Genomic DNA, 25,391 nt, shown 5'->3' with positions numbered 1-25,391 from the left:
GCTCCAAAGGTAGGCTAGGACAATGGCATGGGACCCCTGGTCTGTTCCAGAAGAGGAGCAGGTGACTCTTGCCCAACCCCTTGGAAACAGGTAGGTGCCCACAGACAGGCAGAGGGCAGTCATGCTCCCCGCAGTCCTTACCTCCCCAGACAGGTGTGTCTGCTTGGGTGAGGGCGTCGGGACTGCTGTGCTCTTCCCCTCCCCTGCACAGAGAGCCCCCTGCTGGGGTGGGACTGGTGGGGTGCTCCAGAGCAGTGGTGCTGGGAGTTCAAACCCCATGGAGATGCTTGGGGCACTTCCATTCTCCCAGAGCCATTGTCTCAGGCCCTCTTCAGACTCAGGCAGACAATGCTGCAGCTGCTACAGTGGGAGCAGATCTCCCCATCCTACCCCTATTGTTCCAGGCTGTGGGTAGTGCAGCATCTGTTGCTGGCCCCAGTCAGACCCAGGTGAGTGGACACCCCCACCCATAGTACCCCATAATGCCCCATTCCTGGTATCTAGTCATGCCATCATTGATTTGGTACAGCAGGCACTCTTATATCAGGATGTTCTCATTGAGATTCACCAGGTGGGGGGTTTGAAGAGGGGGGCAGAGAGATTGAGAAATGGGGTAGGAGATGCTATGGTCAGTGAGGGGCTGGGGGTCAGAGCACCCCATAGAGAAGGGCCTTGCTCCAGGGGATTCTGGGATTGAGGGTCCCAACACCTCATAGAGAAGGGCTGTGCCCTAGGGGATTTGGGATTGAAGGGCCAGGACCACACACAGAAGGGCCACACCTCAGCAGGGGCTGGAGTCAAGGGACCTGAATCTCCTCTTCCTTAGGCCAGACATACTCCATTGTCACACCATGGACTTACCCTGGGGTGAGTGAGGGGGAAATCATACCCAATGACTCCAAAGAAGTTACTCCTGATTTACACCAGGGTGAGTGAGAGGGAATCAGCCCCATTGACTCCAAAGAAATTAATTCTAACTTTTCTTAACATTGGGGTATTTTGATGCTGATTTATTGTGCACAGACAGAGATCAAACCAGGGCTCAGATCCTCACAGCAGGGAGCGTTTCCAGTGCTCCAGGGCCACTCACCAGCTCTTTGGAGGAAATAAAGTGACAGCGTTATTAGCCAAAGGCTCTAGCTCTCAGTTAGGCCCGTGAGCCTTCGAACTGCTTGGAGTGGCACCAAATGGATTACGCTGAGCACGTGCATGGAGGGAGGATGAGCTGGTTGAAAGCTACCTCTGGCTCACAGGCTGTGAGTCCGTGAAGGGGGAATGTCCAGTGGTGGCTGACAAACCCACATGCCATCTGGGCACTTTGAGTTCAGATCTAACCCTGAGCCAAAATCTGAACCTAAGAAGAAGGAGGCACCTGGCTCTGTCTGAGGGTTTCCAACTGTGGGGAAATGTCACCTGGGCACTGCAGGATATTTAGAAGGTGATGAAACAATTTTTGAAATACAGTTACCCGCTGGGAGGGGAGGATGATGAGGGTGGAAGAGCTGGTGGGAATTGTGGGAGTGAGGTTTGGGGGGCAGCGAGGGGAGGGGGGTTATGGGTAAGGGGATGAATAGGGTGGGTGGGTAGGAGATGAGTTGGGGGTCAGGAGATGAGGAGGGGTGGGACACTGGGAAGAGAGGACATGAGGGTGAGTGGCAGGGGGCTGGGAGAACAGAGGGGTGTGATGTCCTGTCTCTTTCAATGTTCAGAGGACTCTATGCTCTCTCCCCTCCCAAGTTCGAAGCCTCACTTTCCTGTTAGTTTCAGTTTTGCAGCGGGAACAATAAAGCGAGCACAGCAGCCAGTTGTGTTTCCATCAGTGCTCTCTGTGCCTGTGTGTCTATCTCCTTCTCTGATGGATCCAGAACTAGAACAAGGGGCAGGATGCCTGACAGCCCCACATTCCCCTCCCTTGTGTGTGCCAATATCAGAGGGCTCTTGATGTATCTATGGGTGTCCGATACCTCTCCTTCTCCCCCTTTTGTGATCTGGGGGCTTTCTGCTTGGCTTTTGGTGGGAGTGGGGGACTGAGCCTGTCTCCCTAATCACCCCTCCCAATGTGTGCCAAGGTCTGGGGAAGCGCCGCCCCTCACGTTGTGAAACTGAAAAGAGGCACATGATCACACAACACAGAGAACAGCCTGCTGGCGCCTGGGTGACTGATATGAGTGGAGCAGTTCAAACCTCTCTGAGCGATTGTTTCAAGCTGATAGATAGATAGATAGTTTCTTATCTAATTCACAGTAGAGTAACTCCACTGACTTCAGTGAACTTAGTCTGGATTATTACTACTGTGAACATAACATTTTTGCATAAAGAGCCAGAACATCACATTCCCATGGAGTCAATAATGTCATCAGTTGATTGTATCTGTAAAGAAGCACAGAATGAAAACATGGTCATGGGAGAAATCTGGAATTTTATTCTTTTTGAATAACTTCCCCTCAGTCAGTTTCCTAGGGCACCTTTGATCTCCTTGTTCCTCATGCTGTAGATGGCTGGATTCATCACTGGAGGCATCACGGAATAAGGAACAGCAACCGTGAAATCAAGACCTGATGTTGAGCTGGAGGTGGGTTTCAGGTAGGCAAAGGTGGCAGTGCAAACTGTGACAAAGTTCTGTCCTTGACTCTGTGGTTCCAGTATTTCCTGATGGATTTTTGCTAGCCTCAGAGGCTCACTGTGACCCTCCACATAGCCCTTCTCTCTCTAGAGGCAAGGGTCACAGTCTATTGAGACATTTTCATCATAAGCCAGCACGGGAGGAGAGGAGAAACAACCCTCTCTCACACAGTCTCTGTTGTCTCCCACTATCAGTGATTAATCAGGGAGGGGAGGGGGGAGCCCAGGCCCGTCCTCTACTCCAGGCTCCAGCCCAGGGACCCTAAACTTAGCAGCTATGAAAGCTGACTTTTTGGAAATAGGGCATGTACAATTCCCCACAGCAGCCCCCATTCAATATCTTCTTCACAATTACCTCACGGCCTCCTTCCTTGCACATGATATGGATTCATACTACTTCGTTCCTCCAACAGCACAGCTCCCTCCTATAGCTCCTGACTCCCACACCACATTGACTAACTGGGAGGTTTTTAACTAGTTCCAGCCAGTCCTTGATTAGCTTCAGGTGTCCCAATCAATCGAGCAGTCTCTCCTGCCTTCTAGAAGGATCTTAATTGGCCCCAGGTGTCTTGATTAGTATGAAGCAACTGCCATTTGGTTACCATGGTACCAGGGATTTGTTTAGCCTGGGGCTAACATTCTTGTTCCTCAATACTTTAGTGTAGCCATCTGGCCTTGCCCCATCACAAAACTAACAAGGAGACCACACTGAGGTGAGGGAGACAGGTGGCGAAGGCTTTATGCCGGCCATGCTCAGAGGAGATTCTCAGCACTGCTTTGAAGATCTGAACATATGACACAATTATAAAAGCAAAGGAGCTTAAGCCTAAGAAGAAGAGAAAAGAAGTAATAACAACTTCACTGAGGTATGAGTCATTGCAGGTGATCATGAGCAGCTGGGTAATTTCACAGAAGAACTGATCCACCTTGTTACCACCACAAAAAGGTAATGCAAATATATTCCCGGTCTGCATAGTAGAAATGGGAATTCCACTGATCCAGGCACTGGCTGCCATTTGGACACATGCTTCCCTGTTCATTATAGTCTCATAGTGCAGTGGTAGTCAGATGGCGATGTAGCGGTCATACGCCATGATGGTGAGAAAAGCAAAGTCAACTGCAGTGAAGAAAATGAAAAGAAAGACTTGGGCAATGCACCCAGAATAAGAAATCGACCTGGTGTTCAATAGGAAGTTGGCCATGGACTTGCGGACAGTGACGGAGATGGAGCCGAGGTCTAGTATGGACAAATTCATCAGGAAGAAGTACATGGGGGTGTGAAGGTGGTGGTCGACCACTACAAGGATGATAACAAGGATATTTCCCACCAGGGCTGCCAGGTAAATCCCTAGAAACACCACAGAGTGTAAAATCTGCAGTTCCTGAACCTCAGAGAATCCCAGGAGAAGGAAATCGGTCACAGTGGTGCAGTTGGACATTTTCTTTCTCAATACATCATGAACTGTCTGTGGAAGGAAGGGTAAGGGCAGTGGTCAGGTTAGAGTCCTTCCATCTCCTCACCTCTGACAATCACAGCACTAGTGAGGAGCATTGTCACACCAGTGTAAATTGCCACAGTTCCCTTACAGTTAATGGATGGCGTCTGTTTCCTCCATCTGAGGATCTGGTCCAAGATGAGGCTTGAAAAAATGCAGTGTAAATATGAAACAAGTTACAACCCAAACCCAACAATCTTAGGAATAATGGTCATCCTATTGCAACAATGGAGAGCTACTTTAGGAAAGAAGAGTAAGGCTACATCTACACTACGAGCCAGGGGAGTGATTCCCAGATCACATACACTACTTGCAATAGCTCGAGGATGGCTAGCACAAGTCTAAAAAGTAGTATAGCCATAGCAGAAGGGGAAACTCTACTGAATACATAGCTCCAGGGTTCAGGTGGGTTTGAATTCAGCATGCCTAGTGCAGGTACACTGCTATTTATGCTCATAAAGCTAGCACATGAGTACATGTATGCAAGCTGGTGAATCACAGAACTAGCTTGCTGAGTGGATGTAGCCTAAAAGAGTTTGGCTAATTAACTATGCAAAATGTCAGCTGAGGGGGGATATGATCACTCTCTATAAATACATCAAGGGGGTAAACACCAGAGAGGAAGAAGAGCTATTGATGCGAAAGGACAATGTCAGCACAAGAAGGAATGGGGATAAATTGTCCAGGAATAAATTTTGCTTGGAAATGAGAAGAAAGTTTGTCCCCATCAGAGGAGGGACGATATAGAGCAGAGTCCCAATAGGAGTCATTGACAAACAACCTAACTGGTGTTAACATGGAGCTGTGTAGGTTTAGGGTGGGGATTATATGATTGGGTTGCCAGAGAGAGCAGGGGATTGGACTCGGTGACCCAGGTCCCTTCCACTCATTTCTTCTTATGACAAACAGCAGGCTAACAAATTGGACAGGTAACTAAACTTCTAAACCAGCGGCACAGCCTGATCCCCTCTTCCCAGGGAAACACAACAAGGACATACCCAGTGCCCCGAGCGCCAGCTCGTCTGTGATGATTCCACACTGAGTTCTGTGCAGAGACGGCCTGCTACCTGATTGCAGATTGATTCATGGCCCCTGATACCTGCTGCACTTGCGTCTCTGTGTAATGATGGGCTAGGAGCATCCCTCTGTTACTGCTATTGTTTATCGTTTCCTTCTCTACCTTCATGTCTGCACTGTGCAGGTCAGTGGCAATGAGGAGACCTGGGTTATGTTCCTGTCTCTGCCACTGATCTACTGGGTGACCTTGGGCAAGTCACTTCCCCTTTCTGTGCCTCTGTTTCCTCTCCCCCACTTTCTCTGCCTTGTCTACTAGGACTATGAACTTGGTTAGGGAGGGGATGTGTTTTACTATGTGTATGTTCTGTGCACCTGTTTACAGCATTGGTGTTCAGCTGGCAGCAGTGTGGGATAGAGGATATGGGGCCAGAGCAGGAGATTTTGATTCTGTTTGGGCAGGATTGAAATAGACAGGTTTCAGGTGGCTGGTGGAACACTGACTCTGTGTTTACAGGTGTTAGTGTGTACAAAACACAATCTGTAGGATTTGCTGCTATCCTGTTTTATTTACCTTTCCATAACTATTCCTTTGAAACAGAAATAAACACGGTTGCAATAGAACAAACAGGTTTGGAATGGCTGTGTTATTAAATATAAAAATAATGTTTCCCAACTTCGTTTAAAGCTCAATTTCCAATTAGGGGTGGTCGGAGATTTTCTGCCCATTTTTGTTTTTAAAATGGGATTTAAAACTAAAAAAAAATGTCCAGGTAAAATTTCTGCTCTACTTGAAAAGGTTTTTTTTAACCGAAAACCTCAATTTTCTTTTATTGGCAACATAATATTTTCACTTAAAACTGGTATTTTGCTAAAAAAAATACATGTTTGGTTGCCAAATCCTGTTTTTTTTCTGATTTTGGGTATCTGATGCAAAGTCAAAGTTTTTGCACTGATTTTTTCTCTGACTGGCTCAAGCTCTCTGACTTAACTGACAGCAAAAGCCTTAAAGGGTCAAATGATCATTTATGTTTAGGGGCTTACATTGGCTCTGTATATTAAGCCACTGCTATATTTAATTGAAATAGTGAATTTACTGTGTGGGACACTGTGGATTTTTCCCCAACTTGTGACATATTCGATCTTCCAGCACCAGGATTCTTTGGTCATTATTTCTCTATCTCCATTTCCCTACTGCTGTAGGGAATCTAAAAGCCAAAGACACAGCTATGTAAGAGCCCGTTCGCCCCTCACTCTGAGAATGAACTGACAGAACTAGATGGAAACCTGTTGCTGTCTGTAGATAAGATGACTTTGAGCTTCCCTGGCACTAGAGGGCTGATGCTGTAGAAGGCTGTCTATCCATATCTATTTTCTAAGGGCTTGCAGGGACTCACTCCCTGGGGCCTCAACAGCTCAGAAGCAGAGGCCCAGAGGCAAAAAGTCATGAAGTCATGGATTTTCAAGCCAAAATATAAATATAATCCTCTAGTCTGATATCTGCATGGCACAGGCCCTAGGATCTCCCGCAGGTTACCTTGAGTCCAGCCCAGCTTCTGTAATTTCTGTGGACCAGGATTACAAAACGATTTAGGCACCTAAAGATGGACACAGGCACCCAGTAAGATTTATCAGAGTTCTTAAGTGATGCAGAAGCATCGATTTACCTGGTCTGGTGAAGACACACTACATCAATGGGAGAGCGCTTTCCCGTCGATGTCGTTAATCCATCTCAACGAGAGGTGGAAGATATGTCGAGAGCAGAGCATCTCCCTTCGACAGAGCATATAGTGTGGACATAGTGGTAAGTGGATCTAAGCTATGTCGACGTCAGTTACGTTGTTTACGTAGCATAAGTAGTGTACCTTGGATCAATTTAGCATGGTAGACCAGCCCAAAAACAGTTCAGATTGTAATGTCACATTCATGTTCTTAAATATTAATAGCCCAAAATATATCATTGAAATACCAAACTTACTGTGCTGGTCTTTCTGGAATTTGTCTCAGCTTGTGATGCAGTTGATTCTCAAGCATCAGAATTGTTTGGACATTATCTATCTATCTATCTATCTATCTATCTATCTATCTATCTATCTATCTATCTATCTATCTATCTATCTCTCACTCGTCACTGTGTTATCCAGTTATTTGCTGTCCCCTTGCTGTATGTCCTGAACTGCTGGCTCTCTCTGAAGTTCCTAGCAGACCGGGATCTACTCCACAGGTGGGAGCTCCCTGCTCCCCTCCTAGGGCAGGCTTGGCTCAGAGGCGATGGACTAAATGGGATCAGGGACTGAAAGACCCTCCCAGCTCTAGAGCTGATCCCAGCTTGTGCAGGCTTCAGACATGATCACAGCCCAGGATATCCCTTCTCAGGGGTTAAAGAGCTGAATCTGGTCTCCAGGGCTGTGAGCCCAGCTGTGATCTCACCACAGGAACAAACCAACCTGACAACCTTCCCTAGCTGATCCTAACACCACAGAGGTGAAACAGCATCCGTCCTGGATCCCTCATGATGACAGCATCCCTGGAAGAACCCTTGGCTAAAAACAAGGCAGGGCAGAGTCTGAAAGGGTACCCCAAGGTGTTTGCAGAAATAAAATATATAGCACAGACATGTAACTTGCAATAGCTAAGAGCCCAGTGGCACCAGAGCCTCAGTTGGCCTAGTATAGCCTGTTCCCTCATTAACCCCACATAATTACCTCTGGGAGAACAGAGACATTTTTTCTCTTGCATTGCACCAGCATCTCCTGGGATGCAGCCATCAGAGGTACCTCCTACTGAGGCTGACCCAGTTGCTTGAAGCAGGTCACTAGGAGGTACCCTGAGGCAGAGACTAAAAACTAAGGGCCAGGTACAAAGCCAGTGGAAATTGATACAGTTCCATTGACTTCACAGTAGTTAGGATGATTTACTCCAACTGGGAATCTGGTCCTGTGATTTGAATGGAGATATGCTGGTTTACACTGGCTGGGGATCTGGCCCGCTACACAGTTTCAAATCCATATTCTTTGCATGTGAAACTGTTCTGAAGCTGATTCCAAAGTTCCTAACCTGCCTGCACTTTCTTAGCTCTTTGCCCTCTGGGATGCATAATAAGTGAAACTTTTAATGGTGATGGAGAGATTCATTTCTACTCGGGATAGAACTTGGGAGGAATTCAGTGTTGTTAAGATTTTCTGTATCTGTTCTTCAACTTCTGTTGGGATGAATGGCCCAGAATCAGTCTTTCTTTCTTTCTTTCTTTCTTTCTTTCTTTCTCAACATTTACATTCTTTTTCCTCTTACTGCAGACAGCACTAAACTAAAAGGCTCATTGGGCTGCAGATGCAATGCTGCATGACATTTTAAAAACCTGTAATTCATATTAGTTGCCGAGCATGTGTAAATTGGCTGTAGCTCCTTTGGAGTCTGCGTCCATGATGCCTACTCTGCGGAGTGTTAATCACCTACTTCATGTTAATTATCCACTTCATTTTAAGTGGTGTCCAGAACATGAGTGATCACCTTACCGTCACAATACGTCCCCTCTTGTATTTAGCTTGGACACTCTGGTTCTCTTCTCCAAGACGCAAGGAAGAGCTCTGAGAAGTGTGAAAGCTTACGCCTTCCACCAGCAGAAGTTGCTCCAATAAAAGATGTTACCTCACCTACCTTGTCTCTCTCAAAATCTTGACAAGTCTTGCAGGACAGGAAACCCATTTCCCACCCAACTTTACTCTTCAAATATTCTTCTGTGGTCTGTGTCCTGTCACCATGTACATGTACACAACAATAAAATTTAGCTGTCGGTCTCAAAGTGATTTATCAAGCTGGGTTGGTATCATCAGCCACATTTTCCAGATTGTACAGAGAGGGGAAACAACTGGCCTGAGATCACACAGCTGCTCAGAGGAACAGAACTCAGGTGTACTGAATCTCAGTCCGTTAGTCATGTTGCAATGACTGAAGAAGGATGTGCCATTCATTCAAATCCCATGCACTGCTACAGACTAGGGACTGAATGGCTAGGCAGCAATTCTGCAGAAAAGGACCAAGGGGTTACAATGGACGAGAAGCTGGATATGAATCGACAGTGTGCCCTTGTTGCCAAGAAGGCTAATGGCATTTTGGGCTGTATAAGTAGGGGCATTGCCAGCAGATCGAGGGACGTGATCATTCCCCTCTATTCAACATTGGTGAGACCTCATATGTACAGTTTTGGGCTCCACACTACAAGAAGGATGTGGAAAAATTGGAAAGAGTCCAGCAGAGGGCAACAAAAATGATTAGGGGGCTGGAGCACGTGACTTATGAGGAGAGGCTGAGAGAACTGGGATTGTTTAGTCTGCCAAAGAGAAGAATGGGGGGGGGGGATTTGATAGCTGCCTTCAACTACTTGAAAGGGGGTTCCAAAGAGGATGGATCTAGATGGTTCTCAGTGGTAGCAGATGACAGGACAAGGAGTAATGGTCTCAAGTTGCAGTGGGGGAGGTTTAGATTGGATACTAGGAAAAACTTTTTCATTATGAGGGTGGTGAAGCACTGGAATGGGTTACCTAAGGAGGTGGTGGAAGCTCCTTCCTTAGAAGTTTTTAAGGTCAGGCTTGACAAAGCTCAGGCTGGGATGATTTAGTTGTGGAGTGGTCCTGCTTTGAGCAGGGGGTTGGATTAGATGACCTCCTGAGGTCCCTTCCAACCATGATATTCTATGATACTAACCTAGAAGACCCAGCTCAGATTCCTGCTCACTGTCAAGGCTGTATCCCCACTTTGAACTTTAGGGTACAAATGTAGGGGCCTGATTGAAAACTTCTAATCTTAACTACCAGCTTAGCTCTGCTCCGCTGCCACCATTCCAATGGATTCCCTCCCTGGGAAGCCTTGAGAAACCTTTCACCAATTCCCTGGTGAATACAGATCCAAACCCCTTGGATCTTAAAACATGAAGAAATTAACCATTCCCCTCCTTCCTCCCACCAACTCTTGGTGAATACAGTTCCAACCCCCCTGGGATCTTAAAACAAGGAGAAATTAACCACCCCCGCTTCTTTCTCCCACCAACTCCTGGTGAATACAGATCCAACCCCCTTGGATCTAAAACAAGGAAAAAATCAATCAGGTTCTTAAAAAGAAGGTTTTTAATTAAAGAAAAAGGTAAAAATCATCTCTGTAAAATCAGTATGGAAAATAACTTTACAGGGTAATCAAACTTAAAGAGCTCAGAGGACTCCCCTCTAGTCTTAGGTTCAAAGTACAGCAAACAAAGATAAACACTCTAGTAAAAGGTACATTTACAAGTTGAGAAAACAAAGGAAAACTAACACGCCTTGCCTGGCTATTTACTTACAAGTTTCAAATAGGAGAGACTTGTTTAGGAAGATGGGGAGAACCTGGATTGATGTCTGGTCCCTCTCAGTCCCAAGAGCGAACCAACTACCCCAAAAAAGAGCACAAACAAAAGCCTTCCCCCCCCCCCCCCAAGATTTGAAAGTATCTTGTCCCCTTATTGGTCCTTTGGGTCAGATGCCAGCCAGGTTAAGCTTCTTAACCCTTTACAGGTAAAAGGATTTTGGAGTCTCTGGCCAGGAGGGATTTTATAGTATTGTACACAGGAGGGCTGTTACACTTCCCTTTATAGTTATGACAGCAACAGATTTCCTGTATGATCTTTGGCACATTGCTCTCTCTCTGGGCCTCAGTTCCCATCTGTAACATAGGTATAATAACACGGCCCTGCCTTATAGGGATGGGGTGAGGATAAATACAGGTAAGAGGTAGGGGTTAAAACAGAGGTGGTTGGAAATATTTGTACTTTATGATAATTTTGACCTTTTCTCAAAATAATTCTAAAACTGAACATTTTTGTCTGAAAATTGCCAGAAACTATTAAATTAAACTAAAAAAATTCAATTTTCAGCCAAAATGTTTCTTTTTCCGTTTTTTTTTTTTTTTTTTTGAAGAAAAACTGAAAAATTGCAAGTACAGTAGAGACTTTGTGTGATTTTTTTTTTCAGTGAACCCTGCAGTTTTCCATTGGAAAAGGTTTTGATGGAACATTTTTGAGCACTCCTGGCGCAGATACTGCAGTCATGGCAGGCAGGTAGACATACTCTAGATAGACGGAATGGTGAATAATGGGACTTTTTTTCCTGGTCAGCTTTAGCATTGAGTTATGATGGTTCCCTCAGTTAGAAATTCATTCCTGGGCACCAGTTAATTTGGTGCCTGAATGGGAACTGAGTTATTCTGAAAATTCTGGCCTAAGGGGTAAGTGTGACAGAATACACTGTAGCCGTTAATTTCAGAAAGGGGAACTACACAAAAATGAGGAGGTTAGTGAAACAGAAATTAAAAGATACAGTACCAAACGTAAAATCCCTGCAAACTGCTTGGAAACTTTTTAAAGACACCATAATACAGGCTCAACTTAAATGTATACCCCAATTTAAAAAACATAGTAAGAGAACCGAAAAAGATCCACCGTAGTTAAACAACAAAGTAAAAGAAGCAGTGAGAAGCAAAAAGAAATCCTTTAAAAAGTGGAAGATAAATCCTAATGAGGAAAATAGAAAAGAGAATAAACTCTGGCAAATTAAGTTTACAAATATAATTAAAAAGACCAAAAAAGAATTTCAAGAACAGCTAGCCAAAGGCTCCAAAAGCAATAGCAAAAAAAAATTTCAAATACATCAGAAGCAGAAAGCCTGCTAAACAAACATGGGGGCCACTGACCGATCGAGAATGTAAAAGAGCACTCAAAGACGATATGGCCATTGCAGAGAAACTAAATGAATTCTTTGCATCGGTCTTCACTGTTGAGGATGTGAGGGACATTCCCAGACCTGAGCCATTCTTTCTGGGTGACAGATCTGAGGAACTGTCCCAAACTGAGGTGTCATTAGAGGAGGTTTTGGAACAAATTGATAAACTAAACAGTAATAAATCTCCAGGACCTGATGGTATTCACCCAAGAGTTCTGAAGGAACTCAAATGTCAAATTGCCAGACTACTAATATCATCGTTTATATCAGTTTCTGTACCAAATTACTGAAGGATGGCTACTATGCCACCAATTTTTAAAAAGGGCTCCAGAGGTGACCCTGGCAACTACAGGCCGGTAAGCCTCACTTCAGTACCAGGCAAATTGGGTGAAAGTATTGTAAAGAACAAAATTGTCGAACACATAGATGAACATAATTTGTTTGGAAATAGTCAACATGGTTTTTGTAAAGGGAAATCATGCCTCACCAATCTACTAGAATTCTTTGAGGGGGTCAACAAGCATGCGAACAAAGGAGATCCAGTGGATGTAGTGTCAAGTATCAGGGGGAAGTCGTGTTAGTCTGAATCAACAAAAACAACAAGGAGTCTGGTGGCAACTTAAAAACTAACAGATTTATTTGGGCATAGCTTTTATGCGTAAAAAAACCCACTTCTTCAGATGCATGGTGTGAAAGTTACAGATGCAGGCATTATTATACTGTCACATGAAGAGAAGGGAGTTACCTCACAAGTGGAGAACCAGTGTTGATAGGGCTAATTCGATCAGGGTTGATGTAGTCCATTCCCAATAATTGATGAGGAGGTGTCCATTCCAGGAGAGGCAAAGCTGCTTTTGTAGTGAGCCAGCCACTCCCAGTCCCTATTCAAGCCCAAATTAATGGTGTTAAATTTGAAAAAGAATTTTAGTCCTGCAGTTTCTCTTTGAAGTCTGTTTCTGAAGTTCTTTTGTTCAACTATGCCTACTTCTAAATCTGTTATAGAATATTCAGGAAGATTGAAGTGTTCCCCTACTGGCTTTTGTATGTTACCATTGCTGATGTCCAGTTTGTGTCCATTTATTCTTTTACGTAGAAGAATAAATCATCCCAACCAAGGCTTTGTCCACCTCCCTAGGTAACCCATTCCAATGCTTCACAACCCTCCTAGTGAAATACACCAAGGTTAGAACAAAAGGACCCCAGACAAGTAACTTACATCAGTGTTTATTACTACTGAGTGTAACCCAGAGACTTTGGGCCAGAACAACATCAGTATTATACTGGTGATGTCAGTGGATCTACTCTGCATTGGTGTTGGTCTAGCGGAGTTGGAAAATGTGACCCTTACATCTCCGTCACCCTCACTTTTTCCAGGGTGCTGTCAGCCAAATCTGGATCCTTGTGTGCACTGGCCATTGGCCAAATCCTGATCTCTTAGAAGTGAGGGGCTAGACCCAGTGACTTCAATGGGATCCAGTTTTGGCCTCATTATCCATTAATCACTTGATCACTACCTGTTAGCTTCATGCCCTCTGGGGCACCTGGCATGGGCCACTGCCAATAGACAAGATACTGGGCTGGATGGACCTTTGGTCTGACCCAGTACAGCCATTCTTATAAGAACATAAGAATGGCCATATTCTTATGTTCTTATATTCTTATAATAACTTTTTTTTTCCCTTCAGTCAAGTTTGTCTGGATTATTACTAGTGTAAATACCCAATTCTGCATAAACAGATATCACGGTATGTTCTCATGGAGACAATAATATGATAAATTAATTATATTTCTAAAGAAACACAGAATGAAATCATGCTCAAGAATAAATATGGACTTCTCATTCTTCATGAATAACCTCCAACCTATCAGTTTCCTCAGTGCACATTTGAGCTCCTTGTTCCTCATGCTGTAGATGATTGGATTCATCATTGGTGGCAACACAGAATAGAGAATGGCCACCAAGAGATTCAGAACCGATGGAGGGCTGGAGATGGGTTTCAGATACGCAAAAGTGGTAGTGAAAAGTAACAAGGAGACCACAATGAGGTGAGGAAGGCAGGTGGAGAAGGCTTTATGCCAGCCCTGCTCAGAGGGGATTCTCACCACTTTGGTGAAGATCTGAACATATGACACAATTATGAAAACAAAGCAGTTTAAGCATAAGAATAAACTAAAGATGAGAAACCCAACTTCACTGAGGTCTGAGTCAGAGCAGGTGATTTTGAGGAGCTGGGGAATTTCACAGAAAAACTGATCCACCATGTTAACTCCACAGAAAGGTATTGCAAACGTGTTTCCAGCGGTTTGGTTGGACATTTTCTTCCTCAGTATGCTGTGTGATGGATGTGGAAGGAATGAGAAAGACAATGGTCAGGATTAGAGTGATACAGGGAATAGCCCTGATTCCCCTTTCTCTAATATCTCATTATATGAATGTCAAAGATGCACAGCACTCGTCACATACAATGTTTAGGTGTTGTTAGTGCTCTCGCATATGACAAGCAATCAATCCTGTTATCAAACTAGTGTAATTGGGTCAGCTCCTTTAAAGTCAATGGAGCTTCATTACTTTACCCCATCTGAGGATTTGGCCCAAGATGTGGCTTGTTAAAATGCAGTATGAAGAATGGAACAGAGTACAGTCCAAACCCCAAAAATCGTCCAAACGAGGTCCCTCTGTTGCGACCATCACCAAGCTCACAGCTTGGCTATGAAACAGACTAAAATGCCAACACATTTTAAATGTATGTAACAATGGACTAGCAGCATCCCTCCAGCACCGCTATGTTGTATAATTTATTCTGTGCTGTGCAGTGTAGCGGTTGTCAGGACACTTGGGCTATACTTTGGTCTCTGCCAGTGACCTTGGCCAGTCATTTCCCATCTTTCTGCCTCTGTTTCCCCTCTCTGCCTTTCTCTGTAGTTTCAACTAGAATTGTAAGGGCTTTTGGAGAGAGGCTGTGGGGCAGATTTTTAAAGGTATTGAGGCAGCTAGTGGGGTTCTCAAAACATTTAGGCCCCCAACACCCCTTGAAATTAACAAGTTATAAGCTCCTAGGTGCTTTTGAAAATCCCACTAGGTGCCAAAAGACCTCTGGAAACATGGCCCCATGTCTTGTTATGTGTATGTTCTGCACACCCATTTACACTGTTTATACTCAGCCAGCAGCAGTGTGGAGCTAGGACAGGAGCTCTGAGTTCTACTCCCAGTCATTTCCCGTATGTTCTTGAACGGTGTCAGGATAGACAGGGTTTGGCTGCTTGGTTCAACTCTAACCCAGGGTTAAAAGGGGCTAGTCTGTATAAAACACAGTTATTCAATTGTTACCTTCTTACAATTATCACTTTGAAAGAGAAATCACACAGATGCAATAGAATAAATGGACTTGAAATTAATGCTTTATCAGAGAATATTAATTTTCCCCAATTAATATAAAGTTTAAGGCAGGTTGGAAATTTTTAGTTGTATCTTTTATAATAGACATTGTTTTTTTAGCTAAACAAAAATAAATTTCAGAAAAAAACAAATATTTTTGGTTTTGTGATAAAAAAATCGAGTTTTCAGTAGAAAGTTTTCATTTGCCAAAAATTAAAAAATAAATAAATTGATTTTGCATTTTCAGTGAAAAGTCAACCTTTTCCTGAGAGGCGGAAAATTCCTATCAGCAGTAGGTAATTGATTAAAATGAGAGTAAAGTCTTAACGAGTTCATATTGTAATTCATATTTATCATCTGAATTTCCCCCTGTATGATTTCCCCTGTATATTGTTAATTAAAATAACAAACTTACTGTGCTGATCTTTGTGGATTTTTTTCCCAACATATGACACATTCAGTCATCCAGCACCAGGATTCTTTGGTCAATGTCTATCTATATAACACAAACTAGAAGCTAAAGGCACTGGGATCTGTGCGCCATTTCATCACTCACTCTGTGACTGAACTAGACTCAGACCTGTTGCTCTTTGCAGGCGATCTGTGTGTAACTGGCTTTGATTTGCACTGGCATTAAAGGACCCATGCTGCAGGAAGGTGATTTATCCACTTCTATTTCCTAAAGGTTAGTGGGACTGAGCCCTGCACAGCTCAGCAGCAAAGGCCCAGAGGCAAGCGCATAGATGCCTAGGTGATAAAGCCAAATGTGTCCTTCTGATCCTCTAATCTGATCCCCTGCCTAGCACAGGGCCTACGATCTCCCCAGGTTCCCTGATTCCTGCCCAGCTTCTGTGTTGTCTGTAGGCCAGGATTACAAATGGATTTAGGCATGTAATTCGATGGAGACAGGCACTGACTGGGATTTATCAAAGCTCCTATGTGAGCTAAGTGGCTAAATCCCATGGGCATTCAATGGGAGTTGGGTGCCTAAACTGTTGGTGCTATTGTTAATCCCAGTAGGCCCCTATCAGCTTCTTTAGGTGCCTAAGCCCCTTTGTAATCCTGGCACTGCAACTTTTCTGTTAACTTCCAAGGCCTGGGCTTGTCTGCAATTCCAGAAAGTGATGGCAGGATTTGCAAAGGAGCCTAAGAGAATAAGGCATGTGCATCTTGGGGTTCTAACTTCCTAAGACTCCCTTAAGAATCGTGACCTTAAATGATAGGAAGTACAGCAGTCAGCAGTGGCTAGAGAAATGAGGTCAAGACACTGGAAGTTTCTGTGATCTAAGCCTGGCTATGCACTATATTACCTCAACTCTCTGTGCCTCAGTTTACCAAAACAATTAATCTGGGGAATATTATCTGAGATGGGAAGAACAATTCATAAAGAATCATTTATTTAGAGCTGATCCATGATTCAGTTTTGTTTGAGCTTTTAATGAATTTTCACAGATCTGGGGTGAAATATTTGTCAAGTTATTTTTTTCAAGCAGATTTTCTTTATTTTCCACAGGAACATAGGAATTGTCAGAGACCAGTGCCCTGGGTCTGACTGGGGCCAGACCCAGATCATGCACCACCCACAGTCTGGAGCAAAGGTTTGGGTAGTGAGGAGATCTGCCCCCAGGGCAGCAGCTGCAGCATTGTCTGCCTGAGTCTGCAGAGAGCCTGAGAAATCACAGAGGCAGGTGGCAGCAGAAGGTGACAGTGCAGGGCTATTTGGGACGGAGTGGTAGAGAGAATGATGGCATGACAAATAACAGTGTCTAGAGCATTGGACTATGTTTTAGTGACTTCCCTTCAGAATGCTGGATTTGTGACTAGGAAACTTCTCTCGCTCTCTGTTTCTCTCTCTCTCTCTCTCTCTCTGTATATATATAGTATAGGCCAAGATTTTTAAAATGCATTATTTGCCAACGTCATTATCTCACAACATCGCTATCTCAAGAGGTCATTATTTTGGAGAGTTTCTGTACTAAACTTTTTTATTATTATAATTATTTTTTATGTAAGATCTGCCATACTGGATCAGACCAATGGTCCATCTATCCCAGTATCCTGTCTTCCAACAGTGACTATTCCAGGTGCTTCAGAGGGAATGAACAGAATAGGGACTCATGGAGTGATTCATCCCGTTGCCCATTCCCAGCTTCTGGCAAACAGACGCTAGGGGCACTCAGAGCATGGTTTTGCATCCGTGGCCATCCTGGCTAATAGCCATTGAAGGACTTAACCTCCATGAACTTATCTAGTTCTTTTTTGAACCCTGTTATAAATTTGGCCTCCACAACATCCCTGGCAATTAGTTACATGGGTGCCTGTGTGTTGTGTGAAAAAATACTTCCTTTTGTTTATTTTAAACCTGCTGCCTATTAATTTCATTGGTGACCCCTGGTTCTTGTGTTAAGTGAAAAGGTTAATAACACTTCCTTATTCATTTTCTCAAGATCAGTCAAGATTTTATAAGCCTCTATCATATACCCTCTTAGTCGTCTCTTTTCCAAACTGAAAACTCCCAGTCTTATTAATCTCTCCTTACATGGAATCTGTTCCGTACCCCTAATCATTTTTGCTGCCCTTCTCTATACCTTTTCCAATTCTAATATATCTTTTTTTGAGATCGGGTGACCAGAACTGCATGCAGTATTCCAGATGTGGGCATATCATGGATTTATATAGTACAAGTGGAGGAGCTTGGTTTGCCAGATTGATCAGCTAAACTAATACTGGCAACCTGTATGAAAAGCCTGCAAAGCACCATGCCTCTGGACTGCATCAACATGCAGAAATCCTTATAAGGCAGTCACTGTCAAAGCCAATTTTATAAGAACTTACTGAGGCTGTTGAGAATGCTGGAGACACAACTCAGTTTATGTGAACCAAAGTGGCTGTTGCATCATATCACACACAACAAACAAGAGGCCAATGTTAAGTGCATTGTCACTTGTTATTCCTGAACTTGGAGACTGGTTTTGAACAAGACTGGCAAATGCTCACTATCTTTCTGAAAAAACTCAACTGACTCTCCAGAAGCATGTGGTGCAACAGTGAAAGACTCAGCAGTTGAAAAAGTGAAGAACTCTCTCACCATATTCAAAATATGTTCATACATGGCTGATGAATGCACCAGTGCAAATAGGCATCAAGTATTAAGTATCAAGTATTAAGTCATTGTGTATGTCACTGATGTTTGTGGTAGGCCAGTAGACTCATTTCAGGCGTTCGGTTTATAGAAGACACATCAGCTGCATCTGTGACATCTTAGAAGAGTTAAATGCGTGTAAATTGAACCCCAAACAGATGGCTGCTTGTGCATTTGATGGAGCTACAAACATCTCTGTAAGACATAGTGGAGTACAAGCTTTGCTCAGAGAAATGTGTAACCCTAATCTCTCCTATACACACTGCAGAGGCCATCTACTGCATCAAGTGCTAGTACAAGCTGCAGAATCTTCAAAAGATATTAAAAAGGCATACATGTAATGGCTTTTTATAGTCTTTTTTTCCAGCAAGAGTCCAAAAGGCCTGAACCTCTTGGAAACAAATAAAATATACACTTGGATTGAAGTTCAAATTAATCCAACCTGGGAAAACCTGCTGGCTTTCTCATGAATGATCCTTGGCTGTTGTCTTAAAATTACTGCACCTGTTATTACTGGCTTTGGAAAGTATCCACCAAATAGGACAGATCTAAGTAGTGAGGCTGGTGGATTACTTTTGCTACTATGTTCAGAGAAGACTATTGCCATTCTCTCTCTCGTAACTCTCCTGTTGAAACCACTTGGGTCATTATACAATGTCATCCAGGCATCTGCTGGAACAGTAGAAGATCTTTGTCCAGCAATAGAAGCTAGCCTTGGATTAGTCAGAGATATCCATTGAAAATGTACTGGAAGGAGCAAAGACACCAGTTCAGAAGTTGACTAATGAAGGTAACTTAATATATTGACTCCTAAAGTGAAGAGCACAAGAAGTGTTTGTTAAGCCAGCTGAAAAACTACTCAGACTTGATTCTTACAAATCTACAATAGCGATTTCTGGATTCTATCAATGTCCACACCATGTTTAGAGATTCCTGTCTTATAAAACACCGAGAGATGAGTGGAATAAGGCACCACCAGCAATGGGGTTGCCATGTGATCAGGAAGAAAAGAGAATTTGAACACATAGTGTAATATCATACAATGAACGAATGAAGATTTAACTTCAACTTCTTTATCATCACTAGTGGTTCGACCCAATTTTTGTGCTATGTTTCCTGGGATGAAAGATATAGGAATTCATCTCTTTCTATTCCCAGTCACAACAGCTATCGTTGAGTGTTCCTTCTCCTCATTTTATTTTCTAAAAGAAGTCACCTTCCGCTGGATCATCAGCATGTCATGAAGGACTAGAAGTAACAGACACACAAGAAGACACCAAAGAGTGCAAGAAACCAAGACGGATGTAGATGCTATGCTTCCTAGTAGGCTTGAGTAGCCAACTTTAATTTTTATGATGATTTTAAAGCATGAGTTCAATTTAATAAAATGGTCATGAAACATTTTTCAGTTTTTACTATGTTGCCATACAGCCCATCTGTGCACTCACAGTCTCAACCTTTGTTTGCCCTCTCCCCCCGCCCCAAATATTCCAACACCCTCCCTAATTTCAATTCCTGGGGAAAACACAGTGTAGGGACGTCCATGTGATTATCTCCCACTGCCTCCCTACAGTGATTTCTCCCCACAGACCCAGCCACAGACCCACAGCCTCCTCTCCCCACAAACCCAGGATATCCACCCCCTCCCATTCAGCCCAGGCAGGAATGTGTTTGCTGCAGGGAGCCAGCATGCTCAGCTGGAGAGTAGCTATGTGAACTCTCCACACTGAGCAAACAGGAAGAGCAATTTCAAAACTTCCTGGGGCTTTGAAAGAGGAGGGGAGCATGACTGTGTAGCTGGATGCAGGGCAGCAGAGTTCAAAACGGTGACCAGAGCGGTCACAGTAGGCATTGTGGGGTACCTCCTGGAGGCCAGTTACGGTGATGTAAGTAACTCAGTGTCAACACTGACGCTGTGTCGCTCTATCTATGTTGCAAAAAACTCTACACCTCTCATCGAGGTGGTGTTATTATGTTGGAGTTAACTGAGAATTGCAGTGTGTACATCACTGTTTTGTTGACAGAAGCTGCCTTTAGTCGACAAAACTGTGTAATGTAGACAAGGCCACAGTGTCACAGCTAAATATGAGGTAGAACGGATAGTTTAGCATAAGTAGTTAGCACATATTCCAAGAACCATTCAAGATGAAGTGTCCCGTTAACACTCCTCCAGTAGTAGAACAAAACAAGCACACAGAAGCCCAAGTGGCAGCTCTGCAATCTTCCCCACTCAACAGACTTTGGAAATGTGCCTCTACTCTGCCCTGGAAGGACCCTTTCTGTACATAAAAAGAGATTCCTTTCTCCATATCCTTGTATGCTTCCTTAGTAATGGACCACATGAGTGCAAATTATGGCCAGTAATGTTGATATTAGTGTGATGGGGAGACATCCTCTAGGAACTGGACAAGGATCCCCAGTGCATTTTGTACAGGTCAACATAAAGAAATTGGGAAGAACTAACCATTATTTATCCAGAGTGGAACAGCTTCAAATGGAGTGACTGTGGGAGCCTCATATCAGAATACCCCTAACACTGACAACGTGAACAGGGGCACTGGCTCCTTTCTCTATGCAAGCCCGAATCAGGGATGATCTCTCTCTCTCCTCCATTCATCAGTGAGGTGTCTAAAGTCACTGACACACCAGGTCCCAGAATCCTAATTATTGAAAGAAGCCAGCAAGAGTGACAGAACAATTCCCCCTTCTATTGAAATGGGGTACTACCGGTGCTGTAACACTCAGTGATTCAAATCCAGTACTGGTGTCAGAGGGCATGACCTTAATGTAGTTAACATTGCCCTGCCAGGTTACATAAGATCTGAATTTGTGCTGTTCCTCATGAGACCCACAGTTTCAAGTCTGGAGACTCCTTGCAAGTTCTCAGATGTGAAATGCCATAAAATCAAGTGACAGCAATATTTGTGTTATTTGTTCTTTTGGACTCATAAGAAAGCCCAAACGCTAGACCTCTGCCCAGTATTGTAAGAATATATGTAAAATACACTGACTTGGTCCACAAAATCCTCACCCATTCATCCTGGGAAACATTCTCCTTCCTTCAGCATAAAACTCTTTTTTCACCATTAACCAATGGCAAAATTTCCCCCATCAGTCAACGAGAATATTTTCCTCCTTCAACCAGCAGTAGACTTCTCTGCCCTCCACTAACCAGACAAATCTGTCCTTCACCACCCATAGACTCCTCTGCCCCCTACCAATTATTAGATTATCCTCCATTCACCCACCAAAACATTCTCCAGCAGAACCAGCCATAGACCTCTTTTCCCTTCATCACCCATAGTCTTCTACACTTGACAACAATCACAGACCTTCCCTCCTCCTTATTCCCTATTCACAATCCATACAATTCGACTTAACCAAACTAGACTTCTTCCCTTTTCACTGACCAGGGGATCATTCCCCATTCACTGACTTTAACATTCCCCCTCCTCAACCAATGAAACTTTCATATAATTTTCCCATCAAGCCAGCCAAGCCCTCAAGGAAAGATTGGGAGAATACGTAGGCCAGCAGCACATCTTGAAGGTCAACAGACTTGGTTTGCAACTTCAGACGACAATTCCACTGTCAATGAAGCATCATTGGTTTGTTCAGGTGCCTCAGCAGATTACTGTTGCCCTGGTGTCTACATTAGGATGAGAGGAGGGACATTGTACCTTGATGTTTTCCAATGAGGCCATAACAACAAACAAAGCTTGAAAGCAGAGCTGGCCAAAACATGGGATTTCCGCTTTGTGGGAAATGTTGCTATTTCAAAATTTCCCTCTAACTGAAAACTCTGGCGGTCGGGGGGGCGGAATGTTTTACAAACACCAACACATGGTGCTTCAGAAACAAAATTTGCTCCACAGGACCCCAGCATCTGCTGAGTGAAATTGACATTCTTGTCAGTTTCATGGCTGCTAATAGGAGCAGAATGTGAGTTTCACTCAACAGCTGATTCCAGGTTCCCAGGCCAGCTGGTTGCCCAGACTATGTGACTCAGTGGCCATTTTGGGATGCCAGCTGGCCCGGAAGACTGGAAGCCCTGGTGTTCCTGGGCCAGGGCTGTTTGCATGCTGAGATTTCCCTAGAGCCACGGCCTCTCGGAACCCATGCCAGGGTCTTCAAACTTCCTGCTCCTTAGCAGCTCAGCTTGGCAGGCAGGCAATCCATTGCCAATCTGACCTTGCTTCCCTGAAAGTTAATCAAACTTGAGATGTTTCTGTGAATCATTTTGGGTTCTATGAATCAGCATTTTGGGACAAAACTCTGTTTCAGCAGAAATTTTCCATCCAGCTCTACTTGTGAGCTACCCTGTGATATATCTCTGCCAGAAGCTGAAGTGAGCTCCTACTCTGTGTCACTGGAAAAACTGAATGAATACAGATAAATCTTTTTGTATGAATAATAACTTTGCTTTTTCAGGAAATGTGATTCAGCTGAGTTCATGGCCCCTGTGTGAACATTCCAGCCATGCAGACAGGATCGTTTCTGGAAACAGTGACATTTAGGCAAATGGGACGGGGTTTTGGTCAGTGCACACAATGGCACGTGTATGGAAGCTAGCAAAGAAACGGGTCTTCCAGTTGCACACCATGTTCGTCAACATCTTGGTGATGAGCATGCTGGTGAGCAGGATTTCCAGGAGGGAGAGGTTGATGATGAAAAGTCGTAAAGGACTGGTAAGTCTGGAGAAGAAGGCCCAGAGATTCAGGCTTTGAGATAAAAAAATTATTTTATGTTAATAATTCAGACCCAACAAGTATTTTAGGATGAACTGTTTGTAAATGACAGATAGAGTAAGATATAGCCATAAAAATCATTGTTAAATAATGTTTAATAAGGAGTATTTATAAGGAAATCATGATCTGGACATAGACAATCATTAACAGGAAAAGAAGCACAATAATTTGCACAAAAATCTCCATAGATTATTCATTATTTACCTTGCTAGCTAAAATAATTCACAGTCAAATAGAAATCTATCATTATGACTAAATGAGCTTGTCATTGTGGGGAGCAAACCTTCAGCTCACTCAGAAAACCCCATCAAAGTGATGACATATTGGCACTTCCAAGAGAGGACAAACATCGAAAATCCTGTCTAACCAAACACTCACCATCTCCCCAGGCTTTCCCTCCTCCACAGAAACAAACCAAACCACCAGCCAACCAGTTAAGCAAAGAAAAAATAAAGATAAAAATCTGACAAACAAGTAAACAAGAAATACAAAGAACAAATGCATTGATACCTCAATCAGAAATTATCCCCAAAAATAAGAAGAGCCAGAGACCTCACTAGGGACTTTGCTATGGCAACTGATTCTATGGGTAAGGTGTTCAGATAGTATGGTGATGGGTAGCAGTGTATGATAGATAGATTCTGATCTTATTTACACTGGTGTAAACCTATAATAACTTCCTTTTTCTTGAGTCATGTTTGTCTGGAGTTTGACTAGTATAAATACCCAATTGTGCATAAACAGATTGAACAGTATTTTCTCATTGAGGCGATAATGTCATCAGCTGATTATATAAAGAAACACAGAATGAAATTGTTACTGAAGGAGAAAGATGGACATTTTATTCTTAGAGAATAACCTCCGACCTATGAGTTTACTCAGTGCACCTTTGAGCTCCTTGTTTCTCATGCTGTAGATGATCGGATTCATCATTGGTGGCAACACAGAATAGAGAACAGCCACTACTACATCCAGACCTGAGGTTGAGCTGGAGGTGGGTTTCAAATAGGCAAAGATCGCAGTGCAAATAAACAATGAGACCACAATGAGGTGAGGGAGGCAGGTGGAGAAGGCTTTATGCCGGCCATGCTCAGAGGGGATTCTCACCACTGTGGTGAAGATCTGAACATATGACACAATTATGAAAACAAAGAAGCTTGAGCCTAAGCACACACTAAAGATGAGAAACCCGACTTCACTGAGGTCTGAGTCAGAGCAGGCGAGCTTGAGGAGCTGGGGGATTTCACAGAAGAACTGATCCACCACATTACCGCCACAGAAGGATATTGCAAATGTGTTTCCAGTGTGCACTGCACAGTAGAGAATAACACCGATCCAGGCACTGGCTGCCATTTGGACACAAGCTCTCCTGTTCATTATAGTCTCATAGTGCAGTGGTTGGCAGATGGCGACATATCGGTCGTACGCCATGATGGTCAGTATGGCAAAATCTGCTGTAGCGAAGAAGAGGAAAAGAAAGACTTGGGTGACACATCCAGAGTAAGAAATCACTCTTGTGTTCATGAGGGAGTTGGCCATGGATTTGGGGATGGTGACAGAGATGGACCCGAGGTCTAGGATGGACAGATTCATCAGGAAGAAGTACATGGGGGTGTGAAGTTGGTGGTTGAGGACTATGGCTGTGATGATGAGAAGGTTCCCCAGCAGGGATGCCAGGTAAAGCACTAGAAACACCACAAAGTGTAAAATCTGCAGTTCCGGAACATCAGAGAATCCCAGGAGAAGGAATTCAGTCATGGTGGTTTGGTTGGACATTTTCTTCCTCAGTCCTTTCTGTGATGGCTGTAGGGGGAATGAGAAAGACAATGGTCAGGATTAGAGCGACAGTGGGGATGGCCCTGATTCCCTTTTCTCTAATATCTCATTATTTAACAGTCAAAGGTGCACAGCACTCGTTACTTGAAATGACGAGGTTTTGTTAGTGCTCCTCAACTCTGACAATCAATCAGTCACATTATCACAGTAGTGTAAATTGGGTTGGCTCATTTAAAGTCAATAGACCTTCGTTACTTTACCCCATCTGAGGATTTGGCCCAAGATGCGGCTTGTTAAAATGCAGTATGAAGGATGGAACAAACTACAATCCAAACCCAACAATTCTTCCAAAGCAAGTCCCTCTCTTGCGACCATCACCAAGCTCACAGCTTGTCCATGAAACGGATAGACTAAAATACCAACACAGCCTGATTCCCATGTAGACTCACCCAGCATCTAAGTAGCAGCTCA

At 43.7% G+C, this 25,391-nt stretch overlaps 1 protein-coding gene across 1 annotated transcript; it reads right to left on the bottom strand.

Annotated features, from left to right (window-relative positions):
* Nucleotides 1-23,960: 23,960 nt before the first annotated feature.
* On the bottom strand, nucleotides 23,961-24,920 carry LOC135974588 (olfactory receptor 14A16-like). The gene has a single exon (XM_065563007.1). The coding sequence runs from the start codon at nucleotides 24,918-24,920 to the stop codon at nucleotides 23,961-23,963; it is 960 nt and encodes a 319-aa protein (XP_065419079.1).
* Between the last annotated feature and the right edge of the window lie 471 nt (nucleotides 24,921-25,391).

This window comes from Chrysemys picta, chromosome 12 (assembly GCF_011386835.1).
Source record: "Chrysemys picta bellii isolate R12L10 chromosome 12, ASM1138683v2, whole genome shotgun sequence".
NCBI lineage: Eukaryota > Metazoa > Chordata > Testudines > Emydidae > Chrysemys > Chrysemys picta.
The sequence above is the reverse complement of the archived record's forward strand: the minus strand, read 5'-3'. Positions and strand labels throughout refer to the sequence as shown.